Below are 12,012 nucleotides of genomic sequence, written 5' to 3'. Positions count from 1 at the left end.
TATGAAAGAGCATGTAATTCTATGAGGAATTCAACGTTAATTTGATGAAAATTGGTTTTAAAATGGCTGAGATATCCAAAAAGAGCAATTCTAATAAAGTGTGGGACCCACACTTTGTTACGATGGCTTTGTTTTACTTTGTTTTTGGACGTTACAGTCATTCCAAACCCTATTTTCATCAATAAACTTTGAATTCCTCTTCAAATGGTATGCTCTGTACTATATCATAAGTGTTTTCTTGGTATCTCGCAAAGATTTAAAAGCCCAATTTTCATCTCCACCAATACTGTACTATCCCTAAAACGTAACTACAGAAACATATGGCATACAAAGATATTCACATGTTTTTATTTTTGCGCTAGTTTCAATACCGCGAAAACGTCCACTTTTACAGTAATTCATTTCAGGATTAAACTTGTCTTTTATTGTTGAACACAACGTTATTATGCAGTCACTTCCTGCGCTTCAATTTGAGCGGATACCAGACAAATCGCAAGGGGTACTTTGTCGTGCAGTCGCCCTCACCTGACCTCATCCCAGTGGTTATCACCAATCAGACAGGCGCTTCTGCCGTGGACCAAGTGTTTGACCATCAAATGCCACTCATGCTGCAAGTGAGTGACCATTGCTCTTACTTTATTAGGAAATGTTTTGTGGTGTCTGAAAAACTTTGATCTATGTTGATAAGGACCGTGTAAAGCATGATTACTATGTTTCAGTCTGTGGATATACTTTTGATTTGAACCCATTCAAAGTTGGTCACCGGAATACTGAGACAGATGATGTGCTAGAGATATTAATGTTTTACGTTTTGGTAATTTGACTTAGTATCTTTATCCATCCACCTATCTATTTTATCAGTATGTCTTTCTATAATGCAGTCTTTCTGTCTGTATGAATGCATGTTATGTAGTCAGTCATTTTGCTTTGTATAGAAAGTATTAATATGTAAATATGATGGTTTCATGACATTTGCTCCTGTGACAATTGTTCCTGTGAATTATCTGCACACTAAGCCAAACATAAATTTTACCCACAAACACAACCCTAACCCTACTCTTAATCATCACATCAAACTAAAACCTAAAACCCTATCACAACCTTAACCCCAACCCTAAGTCCTTGGAGAAAATAAAACCGGAGCAATTGTCACAGTCTGAGCAAATGTTGTGTGACTGTTGTACAGGCAGAAGTTGTACAGGGTTATGTTGAAGAAGAGATAAAAGATGGAAAGCCTCAAAAAAGAAAAACAAATGTACTTGTTGATGCATTTATGTCTTCTCTCAATGTGTGAATCTGGTAGAGAATGTTGTACAGCAAAATACTTCAGAAAGCTATCCTTCTACAGCCATATTTTACTGGTTTACCACATATTTTACAGCCATATTTTACTGGTATTGCACACCTATTTTATAGTTACACCTGCTGTGGGTTGTTGGTATTGCACGCAGCACAATGTTCATTGCCAGGGTTGCATGGTGCATTGAGGTTACTGGGTAGAATGGGGCCATGGAGTAATGTGTGATGAATGCATATGGGTACACATGTGGCTATTAAAAAGGTTTAATTCTTCCCCATCTTTTATGTGCTGTCATAATCAAAATAGCTACACCAGTAGGGTGTGTGTGAACATAGTGCAGCATGCGTTTGCCCATTCACAAGACGTAAAATCCTCTTCCAAGAAAACTGATGACAACAGCAGAGCTACCAAGTCTCACGCATTCTGTGTGAGACTCAAGCATTTAGGGTCCATCTCACGATCTCACGCATGGCACCCGTTTTTCTCATGCATCGGGCAAAGTCTGCAACTTGGGCCTATAATGAGGAGCATAGCTCAAAGGATTAAAGTAATAGTTGCAATTGAAGGTATATTTTCCTTTTGTCTTTCAAAGTAAGTAAAAGTCACGTAAGTATGCACCTGATTGCACCATTAAGAGCTAAAAATTGAATAAGCTCCCTACCGTGGGAAGCCACAAGGGGGGAAAAACTCCTCCCACACCCTCGCTTGCACGCACATTCGCTCGCCGAGATGCTGAGTCATGAAAATCTCACTCTTAAAATTTTTTTGAACTTGGCATCCCTGCAACAGCTGATAATGAAATGTCCAAAAATTATATGGGGACAAATATTACAACAGTTCAAACAAAGCAGGCTTACTTGCTAAACCTCTAAGTGCCCAAACTTGGCAAGAAAAAGAGCGAAATTTTCTTCATATTTGACATACTTGTCTTCTTTAAAACAGGTGAATGGATTTTGACTAAACCTGGCAGAAACAATTAAAGGAGGGATAAAATCCTATAAACAAATGGTTGTGGGGCCCCATGGGGGCCCTCAGGGTATAGGGCCCAAATACCCCTGAATGAGCTAATTTTCTTACTTTTGATGTCTTATCTTCTTGAAGACTGGTGCACAGAGATGCACCAAGCTTGACGGGACACATCAATAAAGGGAGAAAATCTTAGTTTGCACAAATTGTGCTGGTGCTTTCAGAGTGGCCCTATGGCAGGGCCCAGTATATCCAAAATATATTGCTCCAAAAATTAACAATTTGACATGATCAATCCAGCTTTAGTCATTTTTGCCAACGTTTGGTCTGAACAAACACTGCATTGTAGTTCCTATTTCATCAAGCTTACTTGATAAGATTCAAGTAGTATTTATAATCTATTTTATAAGTATGCAACTGTTTGATATTTGATCTTATATGCCCTTCAAATAAATGCAAACCAAACTTATTTGAGCACTTTTTTTTTGCACTGTGGAGTAGATTATAGCCCCTGTTGCTATCAACTTTTATATTCGGCTGTCAGAATTATTTGGTAAGAAAAATTGCTGCACAGAACAGAAGAGAACTTTACTGTTGATGGCTGTTTTCTGCTTTTTCTTGGAAAGTGCTTTGGTGTTTTGGGTGCTGGAGGTGCACCTGTAATGAAAGAAAGACATGTTTTAGACATTTTTCATGCTTGAAATGTGGAAAATAGATTTCATACAAACCCCTAAATTTCAAAAAGTCTGACTTCAACCTGACAATGTCAGACCTGTTCACACACACACACACACACACACACACCACACACACTCGCTCTCACACATATATTTTTAGAGTCAGGAGAAAACATATGTATATAGGTTGATATACAGATATCAATATGCTCAGCAGCTCTAGAAGTCAGTGTTTCATGTTGTATAATAATAAAAAGATATGTGGGGATGAGAAGGAGCCCTCGTTGGCCAGTCTTCAAACTGTGTTGTCTGACCAGGATTGAAAACTGCCTACCATCCCTAACCTGCAGAGTGATGCAGCGAGTGTCCGACTGGTCTCACTCGCTACTGATACCGTCATCGACGTCATGACCTTTGGTACCAACAGCACAAATGACTGGTTGTTCCTAAGTTCCTTGGATGATGACCAACCAGTCATCAACATGGATGGAAGCGTGTTCACTGGTACGTGCTACAGACATTTGTATATATATATTAATCACAGCAGATCAAACAATCCAGTAATTCTGAGTGGTCACCAACAGAACAGCTAGTTCCTACAAATTCTTCTTGCAATACCATCAAATTGGAACCTAGATTCAAATGAAAAATATGAATTGCTTTTACTGTAAAAGAAGTTTTGACATATTATCATATTTCTAGCCCTTGACTTATCCCCTCAGGAAGTAGGGGCAATAAATCACCCTAAATGTACTGTGGTATGTCAGCAGTGAGCCCAGGAAATTTGTACTTCCATGAAATGTGACATCTTGTGGAATTCTCTCAGTATTTGCTTAAGATTGTTTAACTTCTGTAGGTTTACAAATTGTTGAAATCTTCTTATTTAGCAGTTCCTGTGCATGGAATTAAGCAAAACTGTAAAAATTCATAACTTTCTAACCAATTATTTTTTGGTTTTCCTTGAACTTCATTGATGTGACCTGGTAATATTTCTGCTTTCACTGAATTCATATTCCTCTTGTGAGCAAATTGCCTTTCTAAAAGATATGTCTTTATTATATCATTAAATGTAATGATATACTAGCAAAGCAAAGGATATCCATCCTTGGTGTAATCCTCGATGAAAAAAAAAAAAAATGATTTCATAATATGGGTTTGAAAATGATTTCATAATATGAGTTTGAAAATGACTTCCAAGATCAAATTCTGCAGGGTAGGTGGAGGGGAAACCTTATGATATGGCAGTGAATTAGTTGTTTCAGTCAAAGCACTTCATGCAGGCAAAATTCCATAAGCATGTGATTAAAATGACTACATACCATCATTGTTGCAAGCAGTTCTCAGAAATCGTGCTAACCCTGACACGTGTTTGTTCAAAGTTACGTGACTACATCCCATACTTGGCATTTGATCAAGACTGATCCCATATTTTCTGGCTTACGTATGTCAGTCGCATTCTCTCACTCTCCCTTCCTTTTAGTCTTCTGTCTTTCTCTTCATCTTTCTTTCTTTCTCCTATCTCACTATCCATGAGTGTGCTAGGGTTTTTTTTGTGTGTGTGTTGTTTTTTTTTTGGCTGCTGCCTTGTCATGTATGCACATTATTTTATAGTCGCATTGTATTACACTGTTTTGTGCTGTGTGTATATTGTGCAATGTCATAAAGAACCTTTCATAAAATTAACTGTGACAATGAGTATGAATTTTTGGATTCTTGGATGACTGATGCTAATTTCAAGACAGAGTGACTTTCAGCATAACGGAAATTTGATATTTTAATGGGTGATATTACATTTTCTCATGCAACAATTGCTCCTGTCTTATTTTCTGCAGAGACTTGGGGTTAGAGTACAGGTCGCGATAGGGTTTTAGGTTTAGTTTGATGTTGGGATTAGGATTAGAGTTAGGGTTATTATATGTTTGTGAGTATTATGTTTGGCTTAATAGCGTACAGATATTTTACGGGAGCAGTTGTTGCAGGAGCAAATGTCATGGAAGCATTTCAATAATAAGTAGCTGAAAATGTCCCTGCTTGCTTTGTTTGTGTTTCTTTTTGTGTTCATTAGAGTATGTGCATGGCATGTACTTAGTCTTCTTGTTTGTTCATTGTACATGCACCAGGGGCATTGATTTCCCCTTAGCTCTGTGCCTAGTCTCTGTCTGTCTGTCTGTCTGTCTGTCTGTTTGTCTGTCTGTCTGTCTCTCATATATATGTATATGTATATAATTATGAGAAGAATGAATCTTCGAATGTTATGATTATAATTCTAACATTTGAAGTCCAACACTTTGAAAATTCCTGTATGTATATATATATATATATATATATATATATATATATATATATATATATATATATATAAATATATATATATATATAATGTATATACACATATATGAGAGAATATAATCATATATATATATATATATATATATATATTTCTCCATTACTTTAGGCACACTTATTCCTTACTCAGATTATCATTATTACCTTCCCATTATGTACCTGCCTCTTCTCTCCCTCCCTTCTTAAAGAGGAAATCCAGTCCGAATATAAGTTAGTCTGATTATAAAAAAGAGAAAAATCTTGCGACTTCTATGGTAAAAATTTGACTGAAATCAGATAAAAAATAAGGAAGTTATGACATTTTGAAGTTTTACTAATTTCTGCGATACAGTTCTTGTACAGTGGATATGAATATGCAAATGAGTGAGCCAACCATGTCATACCCACACAATTTGCTATTGATAGTGTACAAAAAAAAAAATGACGAAAATTCATTGTTTCTGTCACTGAGGTCTGAAACATGACATTATTCCTGGCTGAATGTCTTCAGAATAATGATCAGTTAGATATAGGAGGATTTGAGCCTCCTGCATAATTGCGTTTTAATGAAAATCTGGAAATGTCGAAATTTTATGTACAAACTATGGTAACTTGTTAGGGAATGACATACTCTCTTTGCCATTTGTATATTCATATTGACTGTTCAAAACTGTTTCCCCCCAAAATAGCAAAACTTCAAAATGTCATAAATTCCTTATTTTCATCCGATTTCAATCAAATTTATACCATTGAACTCATAATATTTTGCTCTTCTTTATCAGAGTAACTTACATCTGGACTGGATTTCCCCTTTAACTGCACAGAAAATCATTGTAACTTTTTCAAAATCAATTAGGACATACTACCTTGATTTGTTGCAAATATTGGTAAAGTGTTTGTTAAAAAAAAGACACATACTGGTAAGCTTGTTCTCTCGTATATTGCAGTCCAATTTGTCAAGTTCAAAGTCTATGTATGGAGAATTTGATCACACAGTAAGTTAAGTGCCATTTTAAAACAATTTAGAGTATGTCCATCATCAAACAGAGCAAAATAAAACCTTTCCAGTGATGCCTCACAGGGCCGGCGGAGCATTTTCAAAAGTGTGTGTGTGTGTGTGGGGGGGGGGGGGGGGGGCACTTCCGGGTTTCATGAGCTAACAAGCAAAAAAAAAAAGGTCCTCAGCTCATCTCTCCCCTCCATTTCCGTTTTTTTTTCAGCTGACAAGCAAAAAACAAAAGAAGGTCATCAGTGGAAAAACATAGCCTTACCGCGCTCACACTTCAAGATCTCTATCTACTGTAAAACGAGGAATTTTCGCGTGCATTTTAATTTCGCGAGTGCCAAAATTCGCGAAATTAAAATGCACGCGAAAGCTTTTGTCTACACTACATGCATTGAATGCCAGTAGCAATTCGCGAAAATTTCGTACCACGAAAAAGGCTGTCGGCTCCAATTCGCGAAAATTTCATGCCGCGAAATTATCATGTTTTACAGTATTTCTATTTAGTGCCACTTACGTACTTCTGGGTTAAAAAAGTGTGGGGGCCCAAAGTGATGACACCTTATATATTCCTTTGTATGGTGCACAAAAAGTGTGGGGGCCCAAGCCCCCACAGCCCCCACGGTTCCGCCAGCCATGCCTCACTTCTCACTCAATAAGAAATATTCTTGAAGTTATAAAACAATATCCCATTTTCTTTTTCCTTGTTTTTTTGGGCAGCTTTCATCACAAATATCTCATATTAAGCCGTTCCTCCCGCAATTCTCCAAGAGCCTCCAATGCCCCCCAAACGAGATTCTTTGTGCAGGTCAAGAGAGAACGGACAGGTCAGTAATCCACCAGTGCGAAAGCAGTCAAGTGGTACATGTATCTCCTTTCCACGATCAACTACATGTGCCGTCAAACAGTGTACAATATCGATCGGGTGCAATTTATAAATAGAGCATGTGCTGATGAGCTTACTAACCCGTTTGTTCTACACAAAAGAGGCACCAGAATGGGGTCAGTGAACATGAAAATCTACTGAGCTCAGCCTTGATTTTTGTTGTGTCACTAACTTTTCTCAGGCCAGCATAGATGGAGAAACTGGATTAGTCCACGAGTCCTTGACCTTGAATGGGTACAAGACAGATTCCCATGGACTCCTCCTCATAGGGTATCAGAGTTTGGCAGTGCCCCGCCCGGATGCTCCCCGCTTCCGCCGGCCCTCGGGATGGATTCCAAGGGGTCCTGGGTCTGCACGCATTTATTGTGGAAAGAAGCAGCTGTACCAACCCGGAACGGCGCCGAGTGACAGCTATCTCATAGATGAGGTGTCCTACAGTAATTCCTCAGAACCAGAAGACACGGACATGTCAATCAGTAGGTGCTCAAACCGAGACGGTTCCATCACCTACCTGACGGTCAACGTCTCGCCCAAGGGGGTCAATAGGTGCCCGGCACGAGAGAATGCAGTGTTGGTCATCAATGAGGTCAGTCTGTCACCTGGACAGCAGTTCCTGGAACTCTGGGACCTTGGCTATGGCTTCACTTCCCTAGGTGAGAAACTGTTTCTCCATTGAGTTATGCTGGCTATGTAAGCATGTTCAAATTATTTACTGTCTAGATATACCAATTGAATTGATACTGTGTCTGACTTCGGAACTTGTTTCAAGTATCTTATTTGCATTATGGTCTTAATGCACCTATTTCTGAATCCTTTTTAGCTCACCTGAGCCAAAGGCTCAAGTGAGCTATTGCGATCGCCCTTCGTCCGGCGTCCGGCGTGCGTCGTCCGTCGTGCGTCGTGCGTAAACTTTTTACATTTTCATCTTCTTCTTGAAAACCCCAAGACCGATTTTCATCAAACTTGGCAGGTAGCATCCCTAGGGGAATAAGAACTCAATTTGTTTAAATGGGCACCATGCCCCACCCAGGGGGCCCCCAGGGGGCCCAAACCCCCCAAAATTAAGGAATCTATAAAAATCTTCTTCTCTAGAACCAGAAGTGATAGAGCTAAGTTAATACTATGAGTTAGTACATTGATGACTGTAGTTTCAAGTTTGTTCATGGCAGAATCAGGGGTGCCCCCCTTGGGACCCAAGGGAGGGGGTGGGGAAGGGTTCTGATGGGGCCTAAATTGTACATTTTCATCTTCTTCTTGAGAACCTCATGACCCATTTTCATCAATCTTGGCAGGTAGCATCCCTAGGGGGTTAGGATCTCAATTTGTTAAAATGGGCACCATGCCCCACCCAGAGGGCCCCCAGGGGGGGCCCAAACCCCCCAAAATTAAGGAATCTGTAAAAATCTTCTCCTCTAGGACCAGAAGTGATAGAGCTAAGTTGATACTATGAGTTAGTACATTGATGACTGTAGTTTCAAGTTTGTTCATGGCAGAATCAGGGGTGCCCCCCTTGGGACCCAGGGGAGGGGAAGGGTCCTAATGGGGCCTAAATTGTACATTTTTATCTTCTTCTTGAGAACCTCATGACCCATTTTCACCAAACCTTTGCAGGTAGCATCCCTAGGGGGTTAGGATCTCAATTTATTAAAATGGGCACCATACCCCACCCAGGGGGCCCCCAGGTGGGCCCAAACCCCCCAAAATGAAGGAATCTTTAAAAGTCTTCTCTAGAATCAGAAGTCATAGAGCTAAGATAATACTATGAGTGAGTACATTAATGACTGTAGTTCCAAGTTTGTTTATAGCAGATCCAGGAGTGCCCCTCTTGGGGCGGGGGGGGGGGGGGGGGGGGGGGGGGGGGGTGGTGGTTGAGAATGTCTAAATAGGGGCCTGAATTGTACATTTTCATCTTCTTCCTGAAAACCTCATGATGGATTTTTGTCAAACTTGGCAGGTAGCATCCGTAGGGGGTCAGGATCTCAATTTATCAAAATGGGCACCATGCCCCATTTAGAGGGCCCCAGGGGGCCCCAATCCCCCCAAATTAAGGAATCTTTAAAAATTTGGGCCCTTATTGTACATTTTCATCTTCTACTTGAAAATGCCTTGTCAAATTTTGGTAGAGCTGTGAATAATTTAGATTAGTGACTGCGTGAAAGGTGAACTTGCAATACTCAGGTGAGCGCTAGACCCGCGGGTCTCTTGTTATTCGTAGTTGTCCATTATTTTGAGGTCCATGCACTTCCGCACTTAGTACGATGCACCTTGCACAATATCAGACTTAACACACCCACTCTTTTTTTATTCTTCTTTCCACTACCACTTCCTCAGGCCACTATCATTTCAAGCACATGCTTACGATATGTGGTCTGATGCATTTTTCACCTTATAAACATTCCCTATTATATGGTGTCGTTTATCGTCATCGTTGATAATTGACTTGTATGTTATGTTTGCACTGTATTTTCCTTCGTTTGCAATGTTGACAAATATTATTGATGATGTTATTTTGTATTGACGGTGTTAACAAAATATTCATGATGTCACTTTGAATCGAAATGATGAAAAATGCAGAAATGAAACCAACCAAACAAACAAACAAAAAATGATGCTCGTGTTCATAGAAGCATACAGCAGTATATCGACATGTCAGTATTGTAGCTATTCAACCCGTTGAGGACAAGTCCCGAGTATACTCTGGCAAGTGTCCATGGGAAATGCGTGTTGTAGCAAAATCAGTCTGTCCTCAGTGGGATAAAGTAACCTAGAAACTGTCAAGTTAATATTGGTCAACAAGATTTAATTGATCTTATTTTGTTAATGCATCAGCCATATGATTGCATTTTTAGGCATAATCAAGAATATTATCAATCTTTAGCCATGAAGAGAATGCTACAAACTGGTTAGTGTGATAATTTTGTGTTCAATCCCCAAATCCATGCTCCAATAGGTACTAATACCGGTATGTCCCTAATGGGTGTATCTAGTTTGATTCATATGATCTAACTTAAACCTAAGTCTTACAATTATGTCTATAACATCACCTTTGTTCATGGTGTGAAACTTATCTCGGATTATTTATTGCCCTATGTTCTCTTTCTGTCCTTCCATGGAATTTGATTTTGACATCACCAAAGATGAGTTTGTGGTTGTGTTATTTGGAGATGATGACCAATCCTACTACAGCTACCCTCTGTTGGGGAAAAGGACCAACCAGGCAGGCTATTTTGTGATAGGTCAAAATGGGGTCATCCCCACACCCCACCTCATCCTTGATAAAGGTAATCTATCTTTTTTTTTCATCACTATCAGATTCCCATGTGATAACCAAATTTACTGAGAACCTGCAATGTGGAGCTAAGCATATTTCCAGTGTTGTATTTGGGAATGATTCTGGATATTTACAGCTTCAATTGACTTGTTGTTTTCTGATGTGATGGAATCAGAACATAGACGTTTCTTGGTCAAAGGCTCTTACAGCCTGCCTTGATAAGTATTTCTTCAGGTTCCTAAATTCTGTAAAAGCGGATGTTTTTATGCGACTAACTTTTCGCCCTTGGCCGGGTAGGAAAAGTTTCACATGTTTTTAATTTTAACATGTAGTTTAATTCCACGGAATTAAGACATCAACTACTGGCACATATGGCAAGCAAAAATATTCGCATGCTTTTATTTTCGCGCTAGATTCTGGTTGTGCGAAATGCACAAAAATTTCAACGTCGCGAAAATTTCCACTTTTACAGTATCACATTTATACTTGAAATCACATGTATTATAATCATTCGTGTAGTTTGGGAGTTTAGGCATAAAAGAGAACGAACTTTATTTAATGGAGAATTTAGTATAATATTCAAAATCAAGAAAATTACATTTTCACCAATTTGAATAGGCTTTTGTTGTGACATATCTCAAACAACAAACATGACCGATTAGCTATGTTAAGGTGGATCAGTTTTTTTTTAATTTTCCCTTCTAAATCAATCCCTTACTTTTTCGTGCATTTAAGATTTTCTGAGGACCAATTACAGCGCTGTGGCCCTGTACAGAGTATCAGGTACCATGTCTGCTGCCAGTCTGAATACACCTGTCACAGCTGAGTTGATGGATGCTGTGGTATACAGTGATTGGTACAATGGCTCAATGACCAGTCAGAGCAGTGCGCTCATACCTGATGCTTCGCCTGTGAGTACAAGCATGTGGCACTTTGCATTGGTTTATTCTTTGTACATTTTTTGCAGTATACACAGCAGGTGCACATTTTCAAAAGTGGGGGGACCCACTTCCGGGTTTCTTCAGCTGACAAGCCAAAAAAAAAAAAAAAAAAATCAGTGCAAAAACAAAGCCTTACCGCTCACACTTCAAGGTTTCTATCTATTTCTTTCTAGTGCCACCTACGCACTTCTGGGGTAAAAAAAGTGGGGGGCCCAAAGTGGTGACCCCTTATGCAGGGCTCAACACTTACGGTGGCCCAGTGGCCCAGGGCCACCAAAAATGCACGTCGGGCCACCAAAAAAAGTTGGATGTTTGCCTTTACTTTTGGAAATGAACAGCGGTAATAATGGGCTCCGTAAGATGCTAAAATAAATGTCAGATGTTTTGTTTTAATTTTGGAAATGAATAACGGTAATATTCGACTCCGTATGATACTAAAATAAATGTCGGATGTTTGCTAATACTTTGGAAATGAATAACGGTAAGATTCAGCTCCATTAAAGTTAATGTCAGATATTTGATTTTGCATTCGGCAATGAATAAGGATGACATTGGGCTCTGGAAGATGCTGAAATAGATGTCGAATGTTTGCTTTGGCGTTCGGAAATGAATAATATTAATATTCAACTCCGTACGATGATTA

General features: G+C 39.2%; 1 protein-coding gene across 1 annotated transcript in view; it reads left to right on the top strand.

The window, feature by feature from the left end:
- Positions 1-12,012, top strand: part of LOC139726795 (uncharacterized) — a 50,483-nt gene that overhangs the window by 23,366 nt on the left and 15,105 nt on the right. The window contains exons 4-9 of the mRNA XM_071637787.1: positions 452-614; positions 3,294-3,447; positions 7,043-7,098; positions 7,339-7,810; positions 10,295-10,438; positions 11,164-11,339. Coding sequence (XP_071493888.1) covers positions 452-614; positions 3,294-3,447; positions 7,043-7,098; positions 7,339-7,810; positions 10,295-10,438; positions 11,164-11,339 — 1,165 coding nt within the window. The remainder of the gene's footprint in view (positions 1-451; positions 615-3,293; positions 3,448-7,042; positions 7,099-7,338; positions 7,811-10,294; positions 10,439-11,163; positions 11,340-12,012) is intronic.

Source organism: Diadema antillarum, unplaced genomic scaffold, assembly GCF_040938485.1.
Source record: "Diadema antillarum isolate AM-2024a unplaced genomic scaffold, OU_Dant_1.0 seq00000100_RagTag, whole genome shotgun sequence".
In the NCBI taxonomy this organism is placed as follows: Eukaryota; Metazoa; Echinodermata; class Echinoidea; order Diadematoida; family Diadematidae; genus Diadema; species Diadema antillarum.
The sequence above is the reverse complement of the archived record's forward strand: the minus strand, read 5'-3'. Positions and strand labels throughout refer to the sequence as shown.